Source organism: Lagopus leucura, unplaced genomic scaffold (assembly GCF_019238085.1).
Source record: "Lagopus leucura isolate 7727_CA_CO unplaced genomic scaffold, USGS_WTPT01 Super-Scaffold_100014, whole genome shotgun sequence".
Classification (NCBI taxonomy): Eukaryota; Metazoa; Chordata; class Aves; order Galliformes; family Phasianidae; genus Lagopus; species Lagopus leucura.
The window spans coordinates 736,498-761,159 of NW_024962268.1; the positions used below are offsets into that span (position 1 = coordinate 736,498).

Consider the following 24,662-nt stretch of genomic DNA (forward strand, 5'->3'; position numbering starts at 1 on the left):
AAACAAATCAACAATGAAAAAAGTAAACAGTATGTTTTGACCGTAGGTCACATTTATTTGTAAAGAAATGCTAATCACAAACTCTGGCAAGTGCTCTGGATGGAGCTAGTCTTCTAGCAGTACATAAGATAGCCAACTATTACATGCTGCCTTTTGCAGATTTTCTTGTCAAAGAAGCAGCTATAACTCACTGTAAACTACAGCAAGCCATTCCTGGGGGACACCACTATAAGAAATCACAATTCCTAACAAAAGTAAAAACAAAAGTAGCACGTGCAGAACACTCACTCAATGATTTGCTTAGCATCTTTCTCAGAAACTTCTTCACTGTTAGGATCCAGGAGTATCTTCTCATCTGCCTCTAACCTGCTTGATTCCTCCTCATCATCCTACATAACACAGAAGAAGAAACAGCTGTTAGAAAATGTAACTACTTTCTAAATGATACTTTCAGTGGGCATTCACAAACTGGTAGGTTTCACTGGTCAGTGTTTTATGACAGGAACTTGAATCCAGAAGTCCATCCTACACTTATGTTTCTATAGAACTGCACTACAGCAAAACAGAAATATAATGTTTGACATACATTCTTCAACATAATGTCACAAATCTCTGAAATAAGAAGTATCTTCCCCTTCAATCATCTTATTTTAAGAAGTCTTACTATGTCTACTCAGTACAGGGAGAAAATTCCACAACTATGCATGCTTTTGTACTGTATTCCAGATTTGTGACAATTTAATGCAGTTTAAAAAATTGGCAAGTGTGGTCTTTCACAGGTTTTCATTTCTTATTTTTAAAAAATCACATTTTTTTTCTTTTAAAAATCATTTAATTTCCCTCTGCCTACAGCAGTAATGGATCAACAGCAACTTAAATTTTCAGAAATGAGAAAGAGGAAAGAATACTGACTTTTGTGAGCCATTTCCCCAACTCAGAACAACAGATGCTGAAGAGCCTGTACTAGAAACATAGGCACATCTCAATTGTGGCCCAAATCTGACAGATACTAGTCCCTGACTTCCCATCTTAATACATGCAATCCTCTACAATAATTAGTATTTCTCCACTCCTAAGCTCTTCTCTCCTTTAGAAAGTATTTGTCTGTGGAACCTCTGGCATTGATCATCTGCAGTATCTAATGCTACAATCCTAAGGGAGCAGTTAGCAAGGTAACCTGACTGTAATGAGAAAAATTCTGACATAAAATGATTCTCAACACAAACAGGAGCAAATATGTCTGCCAGCCTGAAAACTCAGTCTGAAAACATCCACTCAGCCAGAGCTTTTAAAGGAAGACGCATCTGTGCAGACTGTGGTCTGTGGGTAGTGTCTGGACCTTTCTCCTGGAGCAGAGGTGAGTGGCAAACTTGACTGTGTTAAGATGTGCCCAGGTGGACGACCTCCTGTGACAGCTGACTGACCTAACTTGTCTAAACTGAGGTAGACAGATATAGACATGATTCCCACTGGATAACAACTACTGCAACTAAGGAAAAGCGATGGGTGATAGCGGTGGGTGATTCTCTTCTGAGGGAGGGGTACAGAGGCACCCATTTGTCATCCTGGCCTGCTACCTAAAGAGGTCTGCTGCTTGTGAGGGGCCTGCAACAAAGAGTGACAGAGAGGCTGCCAGACCTTGTACAACTTACAGACTACTACCCCATGCTGCTGTTGCCAATAGGCACCAGTGACACAGCCGTCAGCAACCTGAAGAAACCAAGCCTGAGAACTTGGCCTTCAAACATAGGAGCTCCGCGGGGGAACTGAGCACATTCTTTACGTGTGGCTGAATACCAAATACCAGAGGCACCCTGAAAATATCACTGACAAAAAAGAAACTAGAAACAGAACAACTTATCGCCTGAGAAAATGAGAATCAAAGCGAGAAATAAATTTTTGTTTAAAGAATATAAAGGAAAACAAGAAACATCATCCTTGTATTTCTCAGTAGGAAAACAGAAATTAAAGCACCTAAGCAGTGGAGTCCTACGCCCTCTTATGTCTCAATATAAAAACGGCATAACTTCTATCCAAGGCAGAGTTTCTCTCTCTGAGAATCTTACCATGTTGCATATACTCCTTTTAATTGGTTTTTAATTTCTCTTCAGAAATAGGCTGAAGCTTCACTGGTAAACAGAATGAACTCTGTGACTCACCAACACTGAAAATTAAACTCTGTGACACTGCACATGCCATGACACAGATCAACTCTGAATCAAGGCTATGTCCCTTATTTGGATTTCCCTTATGGGCCCACTCCTGGGAGCCGTCAGCCTCTCCTGAGATAAGTTCTAGATTCCCCTCCACCCCCATTTTTGAAACCTATTTGATGCATTTGATATCAGTAATTTTACAAATACGTATGCACATACATGAGCTCTCAAGTATCCACTGGTAGGTATAACCAATCACAAGTCTGTTTGCTGCATTGGTAAATTTGGAATCCATGAATATTATTGTTGTCAGAGTACTGCCAAAAACTTTACTGAATCTGCAGTTCTCTTTAAACCGTATCTGCCACTGTATTAGTGATCTTCCTACCTCAAATTGCATCTTAGTTACTAACTCTAATTACTGCTACTATTCACTGTTACTATATCCTTTCTGTCTGATACATACAGTAGCTTTTTATCCAAACACACAGTTATTAACCTTACTAATCACAGTATTCTTGCTAGCAGTGGTATGTATTGACAGGAAATCTTTAAAAAACAAAAATGTTTAATAAAAAAAGGCTCAGTGTCCCTGCAGTAAGGAATCCTTTGAGGTCATTATATTGATAACAATGCACCTGCAGATCAGGTAACCACAAATCCCCACTTTCAGACCCTGACAGGTGCTTCAGGGTCAGGATATTCACATGTATTAATCTTAAGATTCTTCCCTTTTTTAACCTTTGGAACAGCTGTATTTAAGTCACCAATGAAGTACCAAGTCAAATAAACTCGATTTCAACAGTCTGAATCTAAGCCTCCAACACAATTCCCTATGTTTTCACTCTTAAAACAACTGGACATCTGGTACTGGTTTTCTTCTGACCTTACTAAAAAGATGAGAATATCATATGGGATAAGAGTTTGGTTTTTACTGGAACACTTGTCACATCATTACTGTTATTATTATTTCTTTAAAGACACATACCTCCTCCTCATATTCAGAACCACTTTCATCTTCACTGTCTGACCTGGGAGCAACTTCATAGCTACACAGAGAAGACAGCATATGAATTACAGATAATAAAAGGAGGAGGGATAAGGTTCAACAAATGTCATATTCAGCTTACACGTAGTAAATTGAAAGGAGAAGGAATAAGTAAAAAAGAAAAAAGAATAATTAAGATAAATCAATTAAAGCAAATCAAAAGAAAAGCCCACACATATGCTAAGTACTTACCCAGGGTTCATTTCCAGCCAAGCATCTAGCTGACTTGCTTTTGGTGCCTCTGGACCAAGAAGAACTTTGCCTGTTTCAGTGTGAGTCACTTTGACTGGAAGGTCACTCATTTGGCTGCTCTCGTCTATGGGCTAAAAATTCAAGCAAAATTTCACACCATAAGGCAACTAAATTTCATCCTTGCCATGCAAAATGAAAAACAGCAACTTCAGAATTATAGATCTGAACAAGGAGCAAAGTCTTATTAGTAGACACAGCTTCCCACGTGGCTATGAAGCCAATTCTGAATGACAGTATTTCTGTACGTAACATATCTTTATGTGACATACACAAATATATCACAGGATTTCAGTTGGATTAAAAAGAGCAACAGTGAGCAGAAGACAGTGCTGACCTGTATGAAAGAAGAGATAAGGTTTGTATGCTTATGGTCATTTAATTCCAGTTGTTAATACCAATGGACATCTACAACAAGAAATATACCTTGTGGCCTCTTCTCTTATATAGAGAGTTCAGGACATAACAATTTCAAACTTTTTAAGTAAAGAAAGCCTGCAGCAGAATTGCCAGTTCACAGTGTGAACCAATGGCTGAGCCACCAGACATGGCTAACCCCAGGAGCTCAAGTGCAAACAAAGCACCTCAGTGACCAGAAGGAATTGATCACCCCTCTTCACACTCGTTTTAAGGGTTAGCAGCCAATGGAACAGCATCTCTGGATAGAGATTGCACTCCTCTTGAGCCACCACTGGTCACTGGAAGGGGTTATCCCATTCTCTGTCTCTGCCACCTGCTATTGCTCCATAATGCATCCTTCTAGAAGGCACCATCATCACCTTCTTTTCCCATACAGATCTATTCTAAAGATTTACTGTTCCGACTACTTCAGTTATGTTCATAAAGTACTTGCAATAAGAAGTCCTCTTACTAACTCCACTTCTGTTAAAAACTAGAAGAGCAAGATTACACTTTTCTGTTACTTCTTCCCACTTAATCACAGAATTTCTACTTTAAAAACTTTTTGCCTTCTACTACTGCCTACACTGAAGAATTCTTTCCTAACATGCACGAGTAGGAAAAAATAAATAAAACAGTTAAAAACAAATTCACTGAGTTTAAAACTTATACTCTTCACAAATTCCAAAGTTAAAGTGCTATCATGTGTATTTTCTTTGAGCAGTGTGAAACTATATTAATGGAGTTTATGATAAATCTTTAACTATACCAGGAGAAGTCTATTTAAAGCATAAAAAAGATGAGAACTAAAATAATACCTAAAATTATGAAATATTTATGTGAAAATGGAACAGAAAAACAGCATTAACAGGATGTTAATGAAACAGAATATGTTCTGCTTCATTATGTTGTTATTATAAAAAAATATTAATCAAAGAAAGACTCAGAAAAAATTTATCATTTTTATCTGCCTGAGCAAGCAGGAACATTCTGATACATTAAGTCATCATTCCACTATCATCCATCCTATATCTGGAAGCCTGCCCACAGTGGGGAGGAGGGTGCAACTAGATGACTTCTAAGATCTTTTCCATCCCAAGTCATTCCATGATTCTAGCAGAGGTAATTGACAGTGGCAATAATGTAATTTTTAATTTACTGAGAAGCTAGAATGTAGGTGATTACAACCACATTTTAAAAAGTAAATTACATCTACTCATGGGTTGCAAGAAAATTGTTTACTTTTAAGCACGTAAAAAAACTAAGAGGAATTAATCAATATACTCAGTGATACATTCGACACATTTTTGTTTCAATCTTTTTCCATCTTTTTTATTAGACAGAACTTCAACATGAATGTTAATCTGGATAGCATTTTTTTCCGCTCAGAAACAACAGGTCTTCAAGCATTTGAGGGCGTGACTTTTGGTGAAGCTATCTCAGTGGCACATACCACAAGACAATCATTGGAGAAGTTGTAAAATTGTAAAACAATACCTCTCCATCAGGACCAAGACCAGATGCCATGCCTTCTGCATTTTCTTCAGCCTTCTACAAAAAACGAAGTAAAGAGCATCATGATCAGTCACAAGAACATACTGAATACTTGATATTACATATTGAATAATTGATACTACATTTATATTACTCTGCACCACAAATAGGTCTCAATCCATGTCTGCAGTGTCTGGAATCCATGTAGTTTAGAAAAGACGGATACAGACAGATTTGCACACACAGCCCACTTACCACATGGTACATACAACACCTCCAGTCCTTGCAATGAATCTGAAAAATGGCTAGCCTTCTGAATTTCTCATCATGATCACAGCTCAGTGCTTACAGAGAGTGTCAACAGCAAACAGTTTCCACGTGATTTACTCTTGATTTCTTCTAAACTGATTTAAACTCAGTTTCAGAGATGTCACCAAGCATCACAGCTGATGTATTTCTGCATGTACTTTTAATTCAGGTATGTAAACAATTAATTTTTGGTCTGACACTAACTACCAGAGCCCTTTGGAAATTCTTTGTGCTATATCTTAAGTTCAGACCACAGTTGCTCAATTTACAAATAAAAAGAAGTTTGATGGTAATAGCTGAAGTGAGTTGGATGTTTATCTTTCAAGACACTACTCTGAGAAATAAGGTGTTTCTTCACCAAAGTCTGTCCTCGTTTACCCTATTTAAAAATGCAGAGATGACATGAAAAAAATGGAAGACAGATGGCTTCTGAAGTGGCACTTCCCTAAATAGTTTTGAAAACAGCTAAGGACAGATGCAGCTTCTGTCTCATAACAGTGCAGACTTTGATACACTACAGCACAGTTTTACTTGGGTTACCAGTGCAAATAGATCGCATTGAGAACAAGAACAGATCTTTCAAATTGTATTTTAAACAACTTTCAAGTACTGTTAACAGGTGCTATAAATTTACATAATTCTGGTTGTTTTATTTTGCTTTGCTTTGTTTTTTTTCTTTTAAAGCATAGACAAGCTGCACTTCTGAACACTGAGATGATCCTCAATATCTGTTTCCAATCAAAACGAATTCTTTGCCCTTAGAATCCATCTCCAAGGCACGAACTCCAGGTGAAAGTGCAGTAATAGAAATGGGCCAATTTTACATTTTGAAAAACTTGATTCTCATTTTACATAACCTTCATACTTCAACACACATACCTACTAAACTTTGTTAACTACTCTTTCTCTTGTATTACAAAAAAAATAGACTAATTCAGCTAAGCCTACTTTTTGTCTAAAGCCTTTAAAATATTTATAAAATATAATCACAGAATCATAGTACGGCCCGAGTTGGAAGGGACCTCAAGGATATATAACATTTTTTAACAGAAAAAAATAACCAAAAGGAGAGGCTTATATACTTTTTCCTGGACAATACAAATATCATTGGTCCTGCTCAATACAAAAGTAGCTGCTGCCCAGTTAAGGTCAACATCAATATGAGCTCAAAGGCTGCTTGCTTTAGCATTTCAGAGCAGCATGATCATCTACTGACAGAGAAAGGAACTGTGCCAGATCTAAACCGGTTCATACTGAGTGGTAGGATAAGTTACAACAACATGTATCTGGCCTCAAATGCAAAGACTTCATTTACTTGAGAATATTACTTTTCCTTGGATGAACGAGGAGGTGGACAGACATCCATTATTTTGCATTTGAGACTGTCTCTAACATGTAGAGGCTTTTGCAAATTAGTTATAATCAATGCTTACAACTCAAGCACACAACTAAAGAATACGAGGTTCACTTTGACTGCATAATATTACACCTGGCAAAAGCAGCATGTATTTTTTCATGACCTATTACCTCACTGTGATTTGTAGGAGAAAATTCTTAGAACTCTTTTCATTCATTTCTCTGTATGAAACAAATAACTGTGGCTGCTCATAGATTAATTTTCACTTTATGTAGATTATGAAGCACTTATGGGCACATATGAAAAAACTAGGAAAAACAACAAAAGACTAGGAAAAAGACACAGCAGACACCAACTTCAATGCATGCTGTAGCCATGCAATAACAAATTCACAGAATTCTAAGTCAGTAAAAGAGTAATATCTGCATGCACTCTCCTGTATTCCTAACAGATGAGCAAAAGTTTGATGGAAAGAGGATAATTAAAAAACAACTATTAAGAGCTCAGATATTTTATTGCTAATCTTTCATTAGGTTTTAGGTCAAGAAAGGCCTGGACATTAATAAGCACTGTAACACACTGACATTTTACTTCAGTGAAAGAAAATCATGTCTTTATTGACACTGCTGTAAGATACTTTGTTCCTCATACATAGCTAAACTGAGTATCACGGAGACAAACAGCTCAACACATTATCAAAGGAACTCAAACATTTTGTTACAGTAGTAAATGTACACACTACACTGTCTCCTCAGTACAGGAGAGATGAAAACCTATTAGAGCACCAAAAAATGAGCCAAGAGATGAAACTCCTCTTTTATGAGGACAGACTGAGAGAGCTGGGATTGGTCAGCCTAGAGAAGAGAAGGCTCTAAGGGGAGCTGTAATAAAGAAAAGGACAGACTCTGTAGCAGGATTTGCTGTGACAGGACTAGGGGAAAGTGTTTCAAACTAAAGGAGGGGAGATTTAGACTGGATATAAGAAAGATGTTTCTTATAATAAGGGTGGTGAGGGATTGGCACTGGTTGCCCAGAGAGGTGGTGGATGCCCCATCTCTGGAGACACTCAAAGTCAGGCTATGCAGGACCTCTAAGCAACCTGATCTAGCTGCAGATATCCATGTTCATTGCAAGGAAGTTGGACAAGATGACCTTGAAAGGTGCCTTTTAACTGAAATGAGTCTATGATTCTGTTTCTACAATGAATTTTTACTATGTGAATATACTAAATCAAGTCTGTTCTCACTGTACAGGTCAACAACTCCATGTAAGTTGTATCTTGACTACAGACGTAGGGGACTTTGTATATGTTAAAAATTTATGCTCAAAAAAAAGTACAGACATTCTGGAGGGTGACAGGAGAAACCACAGAGTATATTTGAGGTAATTAATCTTCAGAACTATCATTTTTCAGTCAGTGCTATTTATCATCAGGCTAAGCATGCTGCATGTGAACAATGCAGATACAATGTTTATACTTTTATCAGTAATTAGTAGCAAGTCAGGCATGGAAATGGATTATAAAAATCCTCTAAACAATCCTGCAAGAAATAGAAGATACTCAGAGGTCACAAAATGACAAATCATTACTGAATTATCCTTTCACACACAAAATTATTTTTTCACAAATAACACTGTTCAGTTTCCACAACCAGTCATACAAAGATAATTTTTAAAAGCTTCAATTAAATTGTAAGAATGCACAACGAACATGCTACTGGCACGAAGTTCTCCCTAGTTATTTTCAGTGTACCTATAAGATGGACTGAGCCAAGTTTAGGAAGTAAACAACTAAAATTGGATTTGAAGACAACATTGCAGAAAAAGGTCAAGTGTAATTACTTGCCTTCTTTCTTCTCCTCCTCTTCTTCTTCTCTTTGGCTGCTTGTGCCTGTTTATGTTCCCATACCAGATTAGTCAAGTTAGCAACATACTCATCTGTCTGCTGCAATAGGTAGGCCAGGCGTCTATCTTTCTTTTGGTCAATCAGCTTACGGTAGCCTTCTTCATCTTCAGCCTAGGAATATGAAACACACATTACCCAATTGATAATACCTATCTTAAAAATCATGTGCTATTTTGGTTACATCATGATTTGCGTAGGTGGACAGAGAGTCCACCAGAAAGTAGGCCCAGAGAGTCATACCATACCTGGAGGACAATTGTCTACCTAAGGCACATGTTTCAAACTTCTACCAATGACCCAGACTAAAAGATGAAGGGGACCCTAGTTAAGTTTGCATGTGACATAGAACTAAGGACATTAGTCAATAACTTCAAGGGTTGCGCTGCCTTTCAGAAGGACCTGAACAGGCAAAACAATGGGACAAGAGGAACCTGATGAAGTTCAAACAACACGGACAGGCAAGCAGCTGCACAATAAAGGATATACACATCCATTTATACAAACATTGATTTGGCAATGTGGTGCAACAGCAGAGGTCTACAGAATTCTGGACTATATTAGCAGGAATCTTGCCCAAACTCACAGCACGTGATAATCCCCACCTGCTTCTGCTTTTCAGACGACATGCAGACAACGCTTGAAATTTCCCAACCTCAGCATGGAAGATAGTGATTGAATTTGAAACAGTGGTGGCTGATGCTGGATTTTAAAAGGCACTTTTTTCTCCAGAAACGTTGTACAACAGAGGCCCAGAGAAGTTGTACCATTTCTAAGTATTAGAAGTTTACAAGACATGACTGAAAAAAGACTTGGGCAACCCAGTTTGACTTTGATGCTAAATCTATTTTGGGAAGGAGGCTGGACTAGAAACATCCTAAGTTCCTGGCCAGCCTGAGTCACTCTGGGATCCAGGAATTATATGACTCTAGACATATCCAATTATCACATAGTAATTATTGAAAAATCTACAACAGTTCTAAAAATGAAAAGAAATTAAAATTAAAAAAAAAAAATACACACTGCTGACTCACATTCAACTCATTCAACTTGCTGTCAATCAGAATCACTGGACATTTTTCTGTGATCTGTTCTCCAGCCTCTCATCACCCATTCTGGACATACATTCAGAACCGTCCTGTTCCAGATGCAGAATCCAGAACTTGCTTTACTTTATGCAGTTGATGACTGCCCAGCCCTCCCATTTGTCAAGCTCTCTCCACAAGGCCTCACTACTCTTGGAGGAGTCAACAGGTTTCCCTAATTGAGTATCATCTGCAAATGCACTTAACATTCAAGTCCTGAATCCCGATCAGGATTGGAAAGAAAAAAAAAAAAAAAAGCATTGAAGATAGCAGGACCTCAAATGTAGCCCCATGGAACCTCACTAGCAACTGTCCTGAAGCAACTTGGCAAGTCTCCTACAACTGTCTTTTCAAAGACAGGAATTGCATTTACCTCATGCCTACAGAAAGAGATAGGAATCAGCGGCTGAACTTCCATTTAGTTCTTTTTAGAGTACTGCAACATACCACAATGGGACTGAAACTGAACAGGCAAAGCAACCCAATTAACAGAACACAATTTGCTACAGGAGAACTTAACTGAGCAGTCAGGCAAATACTTGCGAGGGCAAATCCCTAAACTGAAAGTACTTATGAAGTCCTATAACTAAGTTAAATGATCAACCACAGTCTTTGGCAAAGCAGCTTTATGAGAAATAACTGGTGTTTGGAAGCACTGGCATCCTGTGTCATTTGCAGACATGTGATCCTACTTCATTTTTCTCGTAGTGGAGATCTTTTTTCTTTACCGTATTGTACATTAGACTGATTTAAGCCTAGCCTCAATGATACACTGAGGAATTTTTAAAGCATTACAATGCTATTTTTCAATTAGTTCTTTTTTTCCTTTACAAATCAATATTTTAATAGCTGAGTACACAGACTTCTGACAACTATCTCTAATTATAAAAGTGCTCTACAGTGCAGGTTAGTATATAAACTTTAGAAATACCCTACAGTCTAAACAATTCTTCTTCTCTTAAGAGAGTCCTTCTTTGCATTTTGCACGTTTTCATTTTTAAGTTTTTAATATTTTTGTATTTAATAGTTTCTACATACCGTTTTGTGATTTTTAAAAGTAAACTGTACAGTCCTTAACTCATGGCGGAAATAGATTTCGGATAAGAAATACATGAAATTATGTTTCCATCTGCACCCACTTTAGATACCTACTGTTTTTTTTCACTAGCATCATTTCAAAAACATGTCAATTCCTATTCAGTTCTGCTGGTGAAGTGCTAACAGTGTTAGAACAGAGCTAACAAATGTCTCCAAGAAATCTTTCCAGTCCTAGTTTCTAATATGCTTGCACACACGAACATTAATATGTCTACACTTTACAATCCAGAATTATTTTAACCCCAGAAATGTTGACAGCCCACTCAACAGTTCCACAGCATTCTGGCAATACAACTGCACACAAAATCATTCTACGGTATCTTAAAAAAGGATACTGATAGTATGTGTAGGTAAGAGAAGAAAAAATCATGAAAGAACACAAAGGGGTCCTGGAGCACTAACGGGTAGAGCTTACTGTCACTCATTCTCAAGCTACATGCATTATTTACTACTATGGGTTATGTATTTTTGCATGTGAAATCAGTTTTATATAAAAGTTGGTCGGCAATACCACAAACAAATTAATCATGTGGAATCTTCAAAACTATAAAACCAGAAATCAACTTCAACATTTATATAGAGGACCAATAACCATGCAATTCTGCAAAATGCTAGTTCATTACGTTAATGAGATTAAGCGATGCAGTGGCTGTGCTAAGTTTTCAAGCTGGTAGACAGAAGACAAAAAAAAAAAATCTGCTAAAAACTGAAATGAACAGTGTCACACTGATTACCATACTTAAAAACACACAATCAAAGTATATCAGTTTCAGATTTATACTTATTAAGTCACAGAGGTTTTAGTCTGCAAAGAAAAGATCTGGGTATCTGAGACTGTCTATGAGATATGAAAAGGATACATATTAAAAACAAGTGATTTTCACTAAAATAATCATACCCGTCCTTCCAATCCTTACCATTAGCCTCCTCATTCTTTCTTTCTCAATTCTCTCAGTTTCTTTCTTCTGTTCACGTTCAGTGTTGGCATGCCAAGTTGCCACAGCTTTAGAAAGTTTCTGAATTTTGCCAGCCACTGACCGATGGTACTCCTTGAAGTCTTTAGCATGTTGCAATATGCTATTCAGGTATTCCTAGAAGGAGAAACAAGTAAGCGTAGGACCTGGACAAAGTACAGGATTTGAAATCAAGAACATAGGAGGTCTAACCTCACCATTTTCCAATTATTTAGTACATGATTTTGAGGTGCTTTGTTCTGTTTTTTGTTTCTTAAAAACTCCAAAGGTGAATAAAGTAAGTAACAGGTAAGACCAACAGAATAAAGAAAGGTAAATTTCTGTGACTGGGGAAACAGCCTGTAAGTCAAAATACCTGATGCTTCTGTCTACGCTTCCTCTCCTGTTCTATCTTCTGCTGTTTCTCAAGCTTTTCTGTCATACGGGCCTCCCTCAAAGTCTGGCGCTTGCTTCGTTTGTAGGCTTTGGAGTTCAGTGCTGTCTCCAGCGTTGTATCACGACGCATGCAGGCTACTACCTCTTGTCTCAACTACCAGTGAGAAAAAAAGAAACACATTAAAAAAAAAAAAAAAAAATAGGTTTAATACATGAAAAAAGAACAGGGGACCTCCCAGCCTCCTCCTTCTTTTATATTATAGTTCTAAAGACATCCAGCATTAGTCAGCTGCAATAGATATGTTTGTCTCTATAAAACTCATAACCCCCCAAAGGATGACAAAAGAGTTCATCATACATCATTTCTTCTTAACAAGATACCACAAATCATTGTTCTGTTTCAAGATAAGAGCTAGCCAAGGTTCATAAAACACAAATGTAAAACACATATAACATGCTTTTCAGAGTGTTGATGACTACAACGGGGACAGAAGAAAGAGGGAAATGCCGAAGGCTTGGAACAGTACAGCCACAGTCACAGCACTGCAGCAAAGAGAGCCTGCTGCTTTTAATATGTCCTCTGACAAAACTTCATTACAAAGGAGTGCCAGGACAGCAGCAAGGAAGACTCAGACATCAGAGGACAACTACTGTCAAAGACTTCTGCCAGGAAGTATTTTTTCCAAACTTGTCAAATTACACGCCTACTTCTGAAAACTAGTTGAAAAAAAAAATAATGACAAGAAGTCCATGAGAGCCTACCACAGTTTATCCCTTTCTGAAATTCATTTGCTTATGCATGCACTTAAGATCAAACTTCTCTCTTAGGTATGAAAATTAAATCAGTAAGACCAAAGCTTATGTGCGACAGTAGAACTCTCAGAACAGATCACAGTGAAAAACCACACACCACCATCACCATACAATTCTTCCCAAAACGAAGGAACTCACGACAAGCACAAAGAAATGTCCAGAAATAGTAATCTGCTGGGATTTGTGTTGGAAATGTGTTTGCAACTTCTTCTCACCATTTCCTCTTTGTGCCACCATATGCCTCTTTATGAAAGGTACATTTCTTTGGTTACATTTTAAAATGTAAGAAAAAGCAGGAGAGAGAAAGGATACTTGCACATTTATAATAAGAAAACAAAGTCTAAGTTAAACATTTCTACTACATGCTCATAATTCAAGTTTGTTCTCACACAAAATCCCATTTTCAGGCTTAGTACTGTTACAGATTCTCTCGCCAGTTCATCCTGTACTACATGAACATGTCTGGTTATAATCTCACACAATTTTCATTAAGAAAAAGGCATTACCTGGCGCTGGAAATTCAGTAACCTAAGCGCCTTCAACTCCACCGTCGCTTTGGTTCGCAGATCAGGGGGCAGAGAACCTGGCAAATTTTCCAGTTCCTGGATTCTGTGAGCAATTCGTGCTTGAAGCCTAAGTAAACAGAAAATTGCATAAGTCGCCCAGAGAAATCTGTATCGTAATACATACAAACCAATACAGTAAAAATAAGCAATTTATCTCAGATAGTTATTTGGCTTCTAGTACTTGCTTCTGAACCATGAGGATTTTGCAAAAATGGAAGTGACATTTGATAAACTTAACTGCTTTGAGTTACCACACACTGGATTTAATCCTAGGCCCTTCTTTAAATTTTGACTAAGAGGGTAGGTGTGGAAAGCAACCTAGAAAATGCTTCTTACCTGTATCAGATACAATTGTTTTCAGGTTTCTTTGATGGGTACAGTTTCGTGTACTCTCCCCTTACAATTTTCTTTTGCATTCATTTGCAAATTCAAAAGGGAGAACAATGGACCAGAAGTCAGAATGACCTTGTTTTACTGTATTTTTCACACTGACAAGCGAGATCAGGAAGCCAATAGTTACATGGTTCTTGTGAGTTTTACCTACAAGTAAGTATCCTTGTGAACTACAAATTTTGCCAGGCACTAAAATAGCAGACCCAAAAATTCTAAGTCAACCAAAAGTTGCATGTGGATGCAATTATGGATCATAACTTCTCAAACAGCTGCAATGTTTCTGAAATGTTCACCTACAGGACAATTACAGCCCAATTCTGGTTTCACTGACTTCAATGAAATTTGGTCAGTAAAGAAGACACAATCTTTCCAAAATCCTCTTCTTAGCTGTGGATGAAGTAAAACAACTGAATACTGAACACATTTTCAGTTTAATATTTTCATTATTTTTTGTTGGCATTGGGTGTTCCTTCTTGCTCAATAAACAAGGACAAGCACAAAAATTAATCAGGCTGCTCCCTATCATTGTTTAAGTTTAGGTAACTAAATGGATTAACCATTTTTGCAAACAAATATGAAGTGGAATGTTCACTTACTAATTCTTTAAGAATTGTTTTGTTAGGCTACCACTGGAAATAAAATAGTTTAAAGTACCTCCAAAAGTTTGCAGAGTATAAAGTAAAGCAAAAGCAAAAGCTGGCTGGAGTTTGTATTTCTATCATATAAATCGATCCTAAAAAATCCAAATGTACAACTTTCTTGAGATGTGACAAAATATAATGCAAGTTTACAGTGAGCTGTTGTGTCCTGTTATCACTCTAAGCAATCCACCTTGTACAAAAGACTTCACACTGCTAGCCATTTTCTTTCTCATTCACAAGGCTGCTTACTAATTCCAAGTTCATCTTCAAATTTCTCCAGATTACATGAAAAAGAGAGGTTTACACTAAGCTACACATAACTACACTTACTCTCTTCCATGTGTAATTACTGTTCTTTCACAATCCAGCCACAGAGAAAAAACAGGGAAAAAAAAAAACCAAAAAACAGCATTTTTAGCCACTACTCACATTTACTCACTAACACACTCACTAATTCACACAAAACCTGCTCTGTTCTTGAAATAAAGTCCTGGTCAAAAAAAACAGTACATATTAATGAAAATCTAGACCACATACAAGGAAGAGTAATGAAAAATGGGAGCCAGATGGGTTACATATTAAATAAAAAAAAAGGCATTTACTTGTCGATTTTATTTCACATTCTCTCAGAAGCATTAACCATATCATCTTGGGTACTAACAAGAATAGCATTTTCCTGAATAAGTTGGAAGGATTTTAGAAAGAATTTCATGGTAGCCACCTCACCTCAAGCAAATGTCCTAACTACTTGAACCATTTCAAAATTACAGCCACATTCAAGTCTTTAAAGAGAATGACTGCATTTTCTCGGACTGTTCCTGTCTGTATTGAAAAATACTAATGACTATAAAGTCAGTGGAACCCAAGGAAAGAAGTTTTCCACATGACTTTTACTAGTGTAATCTCATCTTACTTAAATGATACATTTAATTATTCTTTGCAACTCAGCTATCTATCTTCACTGATGCAGAAAGCAGTTTACACATCTACAAGGAGACCCCTTTGCAATTAAACGATGTACACATATTCCTCATTAACCAAGGTCAACTACAGAGGTTATGTTTGTGCATTCTAGCCTCTCTTGCAGATGACATACAAAACAGGGACTTTGCAGGTAACAGAAAGCAGCTAGTGACAGTCTACAGGACACCGGTTTTTTTTCTTTTAATTAGCACTGAGAATGTGGAAAAAAGCCTTTCCACATAACAGAGTAACTCTAGAATACACTGGTTAGTAATATTAAAAAATATACTCACTAAAACGGAAAAGCAGTACTTATTTTAAAGAGAGGGCAAAGAATTTTATAAGAGCACAACATGAACTTATCACTTCAGCAGGATTTCAAAGACCACAAGTTTAACAGTTCTGCACATCCCAATACTTTAAAGTTCCTGCATTAATCAGAATTTTAAATATCTGGGTTCCTCTTCATCCACCATTAGTCATACAGAGATTAACAACAGTTATCAAGTAATACCAATTTAACACATACCACAAACAGCTTTCTGGCCCAGTCACATGAATTTAACAATATTAACTCCCACTTTCCTTCCCTTCATTAATTTATGCCAGAACCCTTTTTTTAATAATTAAGATCAAGGACCTTCAGGGAGAAGAAGTAGTATGCTGATGTTACACCAGTCTTAAAGCCTTTTCAACCCATCAATATGTTACTGGGTCCATAACCACTTCTCTATCAGTGTGAGTCGATTTAACATGTGGTTAATGGATAGGATTTCTATATCTTATTTTCAAGTGCTTACTTGATGAATTTGTCAAACTACATGATTTCCCACTAGTGAGGAAGGGAAAAAAAAATCTCTGTCACTGAAATAAACTATCAGATGTAATTTCTTCAGTGTATTTCAGTGTATTTCACATTTACAATATTATATTGTGTGCAAGTAAGACACACTCTAATACATGAACCATATAAATGATCCATAAAAACATGGAAATGTGTATACAGTAGTTTATATCCTCTCCCAAAAGTCAGCTGTTAACCAAGTAAGAAGTATGTGCCCTGAAAACAATGGTCAAACACCATAGTAATTAACTTTTATCATGACCCTGACGAATTAGCAGTAAATTAATGTGAAACTGTGTTCCCATACGATCCAGGTCACAGAGTAAATACAGTAGTTGTAAAGAATTCCAGTTCTGGTCAGATTCAAAGCTCAGCCTTCCGCAACAAATCAGAATACCTTTTTGGTCTGTCTTTCAAAATACAGATCACTAAAACATCTATGTTGTAATTCTGTTTGTTCATTAAAAACTCATTTCATTTTCTAGGTACTGAAGAGCATAAAGCTTTATCAGAAAAGTTAACTACTGAGAGAACTTAAGAGGCAAAAGTTTCATAAAACCGTCACTAACTTCAAAGGTTATCAGGATACAGGCTTTGTACTGTAAAGTGTGAATAGTTCATGTTTCTGCATTGAACTTCCCTATGAATGAAAAAAATTCCAGAAGTTACAAGTACTCCGGTATGCAAAGAAAATTAACTTCTAGGAACACTCAAGATTAAAAAAGCTTGGGTCACTATCTAAAAATTACTGTAAAGAGTAAAAATGAAACTGTACTTTTACAGAATTCCTATCAAACTTCCACCTCACTTCCACCGTCACAAAGATTCAGATATTTAGAACCTAATGAATATGCTGTATCTATAGTCAGTTCTAAATATTGAATATAACACTTATTTTCTGCCAATTCCTATTTCTTCTGCTCATGCATACTAAGTCATAATAGTTTGGCATACACAGTGCAACAGAACAGGGCTAGAAAGACTAAAAAATCTGAGATAACTTATGCAAAAATGGTTGCACTGTATTGATTACATGATTCTTGGATCAGGTTAGTGCTACAGTCATTCTCTTAGAGCAACTGTGGAACTGCATAATTCTGTGTTTTACTTACAGGAAAACATTTTAGAAAACAGCAATAAAACATTGAAATAGCAGTGGCCTAAGGTTAAAAAAAAAAAAAAAAAAGAACTACTACAATGATATGACATAAAATTAGTTAAGTATTATTTTATGTAGAAATTGAAAGCTTTTCTGTGATCAAAGCCTGTATTCTGAGCATAGTACCACATACCAAACAACTTCATGGTGCTTTACCTTCACAAAGTGAAAGCCATTAAACCTGTCTTCAGCACGATCATCATTCTTTTTGGCTACCTTTCTGTTAGAAACTCATTATTACAGTAATTGGAAAATGTTCTATCAGTTCAAACCAAGTAAACATGCTGTGTGGTCTCTTATCACCAATGGATAATGATTAGAAACAGTTCAGGTGCAGGTCTAGACCCTTCTTGCCCTGCGGATTCTCCAGGCTAACTATTGATGTCTTAAGGGTCTTGATGACAGGCAAAAAGCTAGAGAAGTCTTTATCTAATTCTGAAAGAAATGTTATCCTCTATAATTTATATGAATATAAATCATCAACGAATTGAGGCACACGGGAGGCAACTTCTAAGACCATGGTTTCCTGGTAACCTCTTCTTTAATCTTGCTTATGATCTCCTTACTCTTTGGAGTTCAGCCAAGTTCATGATCACACTAGTAAAATTTTCTCTAGCCACTAACTTTTATTAGCCTTTTGACTTCCATTATTCCCTTTATAACTCGTTTGTAATTTTGAAAACTTCCCACACTAAATTTGTTTCTCTGTAGATTACGACGATTTAGATTTCCTAACTTTTGTCTTTTGAAGCGTCCATTAATACAGTAGCCAAGCAGAGTTCCTGAGCCTGCTTTAAACTTAGTTGGTTTGCAGTGATACTAACACACTTTCCTACTTTCTAACCTGAGATGGAATTAGATTATCTTTTAGTGTGATGTTTCTACATTTCTTTGACATGGTTCCTCTCTGGAAACTGTATTTACTTGATTGTCACTACTACCTTGGATTGCAAGGACTCCCTGTCCAGAAAGTGAAAAATAACCTGCATGTATACTTGAATCATGTTATTCACTTTTACCTATATTCCCGTTCTTGAAGAATTTCAACAGGGTCTAATCCTTGTGGCTTTTGAATAGGGCTGATGCGATTCTGCTTTTGCTGCAGCTGAACAATGGGGGAAGGCTGTCCAGGTGGTGGTTGTGGTACAGAAGGCCCAGGCATAGCAGCAGCAGGCTGGGCAGCAGTAGGGGCAGGAGAAGGCCTCCCACTCAGAGATGGTGCAGGAAGTTTCTGCGGTGCACTGGAGACACTCATATCTGGAGTTTGGCCTGAATCATAAAAAAAATACTTATTCCTAACATGAAATATGGAACACAGGAAGAAATTAATGACAATTTTTGCAGAAGAATGTGAGTTCAGAAAAACATTCAAAATTACCAGACAAACACACACTTATATACACTTCATTCTGTATTTAAAAAAAGATCTACTGTTACAGTTCTCTGTCCTCAGATTTACCCACGAGCAACAGCAATGTATAAGATTCCTGCTGAGTGAGGAACAAATTATTTTGGTCTCTAATACTATATCCACCTTTAAATTTCTCTTATTTAAATTCAATACAAATTCAAAATATATTTTTAGTAATTTCTAATGAATTTCAATACAGTCCTCCTTCTACTTTCAAACCATAAATGAGCCTGTAAATCCAAATCTAAATATTTTTATTCCAAAAATTATTCTCACACTAAAATGTGAAAAAAAATGTTACAATGTTCTTTAGATCTCAAAGATCACACTGTTCTTTCAAAGGAATTAAAAAAAATAAAAAGCCTCATTCTGGTATGTATGAGTTTGAAATTTGAAAACTTGAGTTTACAGCAACAAAGAATACAGTTGAAAGACAAGCCTCCTGCAATTAAGCATGCTGAGAATACCACTTAAGTATATATTTTATGGGTATCCCTCAAGCAGCTTCTGTATTTCACTTCGATTTTAAAAAGGTGCTTGATGTTCAGGCCATCTAACTGCAATAACTTCATCTGGCCAGGTCATTCATAGGTGAATAAATGGTTGATTCTCCTTGATATTTAAGTCCTAGGTACAGTAAAGATTATGCTATTTTGCCTGTATTACTTTTAACTTTCCCTTTTTTTTTTCCCCTCTATCTTTTTCTTGGTCTCTACCTACTCTGTTTCACCTTAACTCTGTGCATGAAATAATATGAGATTTATGCTCCCCTGTACCTTCATTCCATGTTTTAGGAGTAATGGAAGCTGTATGTCCAGGTATTCCTGCAGCAGGCCCTGGTCCAGCTGCAGCACCACTCATTGCATGCATCCCAATACCTAACAATTTGACAGAGGAAAGAATCATATTAAGAAACAAGCATTCAATAACTATTCTGTTCTCTAGCATGCTAGCCTTTTCAGGCAAGTAGTATTTCTGTGCATTATATAAGGTTTTATGAAAATTTTACTGTGAAAGAAAATATATAACAAAGCTTGGTAAAATCGTGTATCCTAAAAAACAAAACCAAAAAAAGCTCTACTTGTTAGCAAAGTGATACACACCAAAATGAACTACTTAAAATCATTACTAACAAAAAAAAAACAGCTTAGCACTCAATTTCTAACACTCACTCAATAATGGAAGTGTTCAGAAGATGTAAGAGGTATAGGGTGTTAACAAAGTTTTCTTAAGACCAAAGTGTGCTTTGCTTACTGCACTGTAAGATTTATTATCATCGGAAGAGAAAGACTAATAAAGAGAATTTTACTTTCCTTTTACGCACTCAACAGTTCGTTTTACTTTCACCTGCTCCAAATTTTCTGTTTTTACCGCATAATAACAGGAAACTGGAAATTACTCTAAGAAGAGTAAAATTGTGATCAATAAACTATGATTAACACTCAAAAACGTCAGGTATAATTGAGGTGGACACTTCTATGTCTGTGTACAATATTCTATTAATAATAGGCAGGTTCTATGCACTTCCTCAATAATAAAAGTTCAGAATGCTGACCCAAATTATAATCATGAACACCATGCTTCTGTAACATTCCACAGGTAGAACTTCAAGAATTACTTGTGCAATGACACAAAGCCTAGCTGCATTTACCAGACTGTCTGTTGAAGGCACTGGGAGGCTGCTGTTGTTGAATGCCAGGAAGGGTCCGCTTTCCCTGAACAGCAAGCTGGAGGTTTTCTGGCAAAGGCTGACCTCTAGCTAACATTTTGTATGCTAGAATCTGAGCCCGAAGTTGGTGCAGCTGTACAGGGCTGAAAGGGGAGGGACCTCTGTTGGGTTGACTCATAACTTGCGGGTCCCCAGGTATAATAGGTCCTGGCTGGCTGGGAGTCATCTGGGGTGGAGTTGGACCTCCTCCGGACATCGGACTGGATACATGCTCTGGTGCTCCTAGCGGAGACGGGTGTGGAGACATATAACCTAAAACAGATGAGATGATCACAAGTTTAGCACCCCAGCTAGTCACACCTGCATTCCATCACATTTCTTTGGCAGTACACAAGGTATAAAAACAGCTTTCTCAAGTCAGGATGGTTGTAATATTTTCTGCAAGAACAAGGTGCCACCTGAAATTAGCTACATGAGCTGTTGTTTGAGCCGTTACGGTTCTGTGATTCAAATGCTCCTAAAAAGAACAATTTTCCTCATACTTGGAGCATGACAAACTTTAACATGAAATACACAAAGAGGCATCAGAATGGCAGACTAGTTCTAGACTAGACTTAGAAGAGACATAATCCTGTTGGAGTGCATCCAGATAAGGGCCACAGAAATGAACCAAGGGATCCAGACCTCTCCTGTGAGGACAGGCTGAGACTGCTGGGGCAGTCCAGCCTGGACAAGAAAAGGCTCCAATGAACCTGAGAACAGCTTTTCAGTATCTAAAGAGGGGTTACAGGAAAGAAGGGGACAGACTCTTCAGCATGGTCTGTTGCAACATAACAAGGGGAAATTACTTCAAACTTAAAGAGAGTAGATATAGGCTGGATATAAGGAAAAAATATTCTATAGTGAAGGTGGCAAGGCATTGGAACAGGTTGCACAGAGAGGTGATGGGTGGCCAGTTGAGGGCTCTGAGCAACTTGATTTAGCTGTGAACATCCCTGTCTGTTGCAAGCAAATTAGACTAGATGACCTTTTGGTATTCCTTCCAACTCTAAGGATTCTGTGATTCTAGTTCACTGTATATTTTGCAGCTTGATGTTTTAAGGTTTGTGTTGTTTTTTTTTTTTTAATGCATATGCATCAAAGAACACCTATTCACTGACACAGACTCTCCTTGCAAAACTCTCCAAACACAAAAATAGGAAGTATTTAGTTTATATATGACTGCTTCTTAATTGACAAAGACTAAACCTTTGTATAAGACAAAGAACATTGAATGTCTCTTTCTATGGATGCCTATCATGGAACTGGAACCTCAACTGCCAACATAAAACATCCCTTAAGAAGAAGCTGCTGAAATGGCAGGACTCAAATGAAGCTCCAAGAGAACAAGCAAAATCCTGAATCAAATGGCACTTGAACCTTATTTTTTATCACTTCAAATGATGAAATGTTTAAAAGAAATCTTGACTTTCACTAAAAATTAGGACAAATTATTAAAGTATCAAAGGATCATACATGTAAAATCTTTCTGTCAAACAGAATAAGAAGTTTACATGCTTACAAAAGAAGGTAAGAGAATTTTATTTAAGATACAGAAAAAATTATAGAAATTTAGTTCAGTATGGTATTTACCTTAATGGTCATTTCAGCCATCAATTAATTTTATTTTTTTAAATGCAAGAATCAAGTATAAGCTCAATAAATAACAAGAATGCATAATATTTTAGAACATACAGTGATTGTGCCAGACCAAGGCTACCATTTTTACTTTTTTTTATGATGAGAAATGAATAAGGCTTTCCTGCTGATAGAGTGGTCAGTTCTTGTGAAACTCTCAACCAAGAAAAAGACAAAGAACATCTACTCACTGACACAGACCTTCCTTTCAAAACTCACCAAATTCAAAAATAGGAAGTTGGGTGCAAAAATCATTTAAAACCAGGGCTGGAGAAATAAACTGTTTTGAGGTCATACGCTGGCAGGCAGATGGTAAGATGACCCAACACATCTTCTTTCATCTTTAAAACTTATCGGAAAGCAAAATGCAGTTAATTTAAGAACAGTAGGGACAATGAACATGATTTGTGAAATTATAAAATCTTGATGAATTCTGTAAACTATCTTAATACAAACTTCAACAAATACCAATCAGTGATTAAAAGTATACATAGGTTAGGTCCCAGAACCTTGAATGCCTGCAGTTCTTACGCTTGCACCTACTAATAGCAATTTAAACCACCTGAGCTATTCAAAATTGCTCTGTGTGCCACTCCCATGTTAGACTAACTGCATTTTACTTTTACTCTCAATACCAGGAAAACACAGGAAATTATCATAGAAACCTAGAATGGCCTGGGTTAAAAATAACCAGTGATTATCTAGTTTCAATCCCCCTGCTATGTGCAGGGTCGCCAACCAGGTTGCTAGACCAGGCTGCCCTGAGCCACATCCACCTGGTCTTGAATGCCTCCAGGGATGAGGCATCCACAACCTCACTGGGCAATTTGTTCCAGTGTGTCACCACCCTCTGAGTGAAAAACTTCCTCCTAATATCTAATCTAAACCTCCCCTGTCTCAGTTTGAAACCATTCCTCCTTCTCCTATCTCTATCCACTGCTGTAAACAGTCATTCCCCTTTCTGTTTATATGCTCCCCTCATGCACTGGAAAGCCACAACAAGGTCTCCCCAGAGCCTTTTCTGCATCAAGCTAAACAAGCCCAGTTCCCTCAACCTTTCCTCACAGAAGAGGTACTCCCAGCCCTCTGATCATCTTAGTGGCCCTCCTCTGAACCCATTCCAACAGCTCTGTGTCTTTCTGGTGCCAGAGGCCCCAGGCCTGGACGCAGTACTCCAGATGTGGCCTCACAGGAGCCAGGGGACAATCACCTCCCTCTCCCTGCTGGCCACCCCTTTTTAATGCAGCCCAGATACAGTTGGCCTTCCAGGCTGCAGGCGCACAATGCTGGCTCATGTCCGGCTTCCTGTCCACCAGGACCCCCAAGTCCTTCTCCACAGGGCTGCTCTCAGGGAGATCTTCCCCCAGTTTGTATAAACACCTGGGATTGCCCCAGCCCAAGTGCAGCATCCTGCACTTGGCTTTATTGAGAGTCACTGTATCTCCAGTTTTGGTCCACTTTATATAGCCTCCATCACACAAACACCAGGCTTCTTTTTGCAGATTCTTCTCATTCCTCTTACAAAATAAATCTAAACATACATTTAATTTTCTGGGTAAGTTTGTTTACCATTTTAACAATTTAAAGTAAATTTTAAAACAAATTAAAGTAAATACTTCCAGTATCAATATAGACACTTCCAGCAGTGTTCATTCACATAAGCTGAAAACATTAACAGCCCAAATTCAGTTAAATGCTGTAAGATTATTATTTAAACAGCCAACTATGAAGTCAGAGCAATGGACTTCCCTTCCTATTTAATCTATTAGCATTAAAATAAGGGTTTTAAGACTAAAACAAGGACATCATTGTGCTTGACTTCAAGAAAAGAAAACTGGACGCTGGAAATAGTCAGGAATGCTACCCTTTCTAAAATTTGGCACTGGAAAGCAGTAACTGTTGAGGAGACAGATACCAGCAGTAACTGTTGAGGAGATATACAGGTCGCCTACAAATTGGTGCCCAACATTTGTAAGCAATGGTGTTGTAGTATGCAACAAAAATGTAACAAACTGTCTCAACCTGCAAGATTATTTCTGCATGACCAGCTTACCACTGAACATCAAGAAAGTAAAAAAT

The 24,662-nt window shown here is 37.3% G+C and overlaps 1 protein-coding gene across 3 annotated transcripts in view; it reads right to left on the reverse strand.

The window, feature by feature from the left end:
- The window catches only part of SMARCA2 (SWI/SNF related, matrix associated, actin dependent regulator of chromatin, subfamily a, member 2), a 104,741-nt gene that overhangs the window by 57,374 nt on the left and 22,705 nt on the right, over window positions 1-24,662 (reverse strand). For all 3 annotated transcript variants that reach the window (XM_042875279.1, XM_042875278.1, XM_042875280.1), the window contains exons 4-14: window positions 20,889-21,218; window positions 20,014-20,115; window positions 18,846-19,095; window positions 13,767-13,893; window positions 12,428-12,601; window positions 12,016-12,189; window positions 8,859-9,029; window positions 5,350-5,403; window positions 3,397-3,527; window positions 3,145-3,205; window positions 289-389 (exon numbers count right to left, since the gene is read on the reverse strand). In XM_042875279.1, the coding sequence (XP_042731213.1) occupies window positions 289-389; window positions 3,145-3,205; window positions 3,397-3,527; window positions 5,350-5,403; window positions 8,859-9,029; window positions 12,016-12,189; window positions 12,428-12,601; window positions 13,767-13,893; window positions 18,846-19,095; window positions 20,014-20,115; window positions 20,889-21,218 (1,675 nt within the window). The remainder of the gene's footprint in view (window positions 1-288; window positions 390-3,144; window positions 3,206-3,396; window positions 3,528-5,349; window positions 5,404-8,858; window positions 9,030-12,015; window positions 12,190-12,427; window positions 12,602-13,766; window positions 13,894-18,845; window positions 19,096-20,013; window positions 20,116-20,888; window positions 21,219-24,662) is intronic.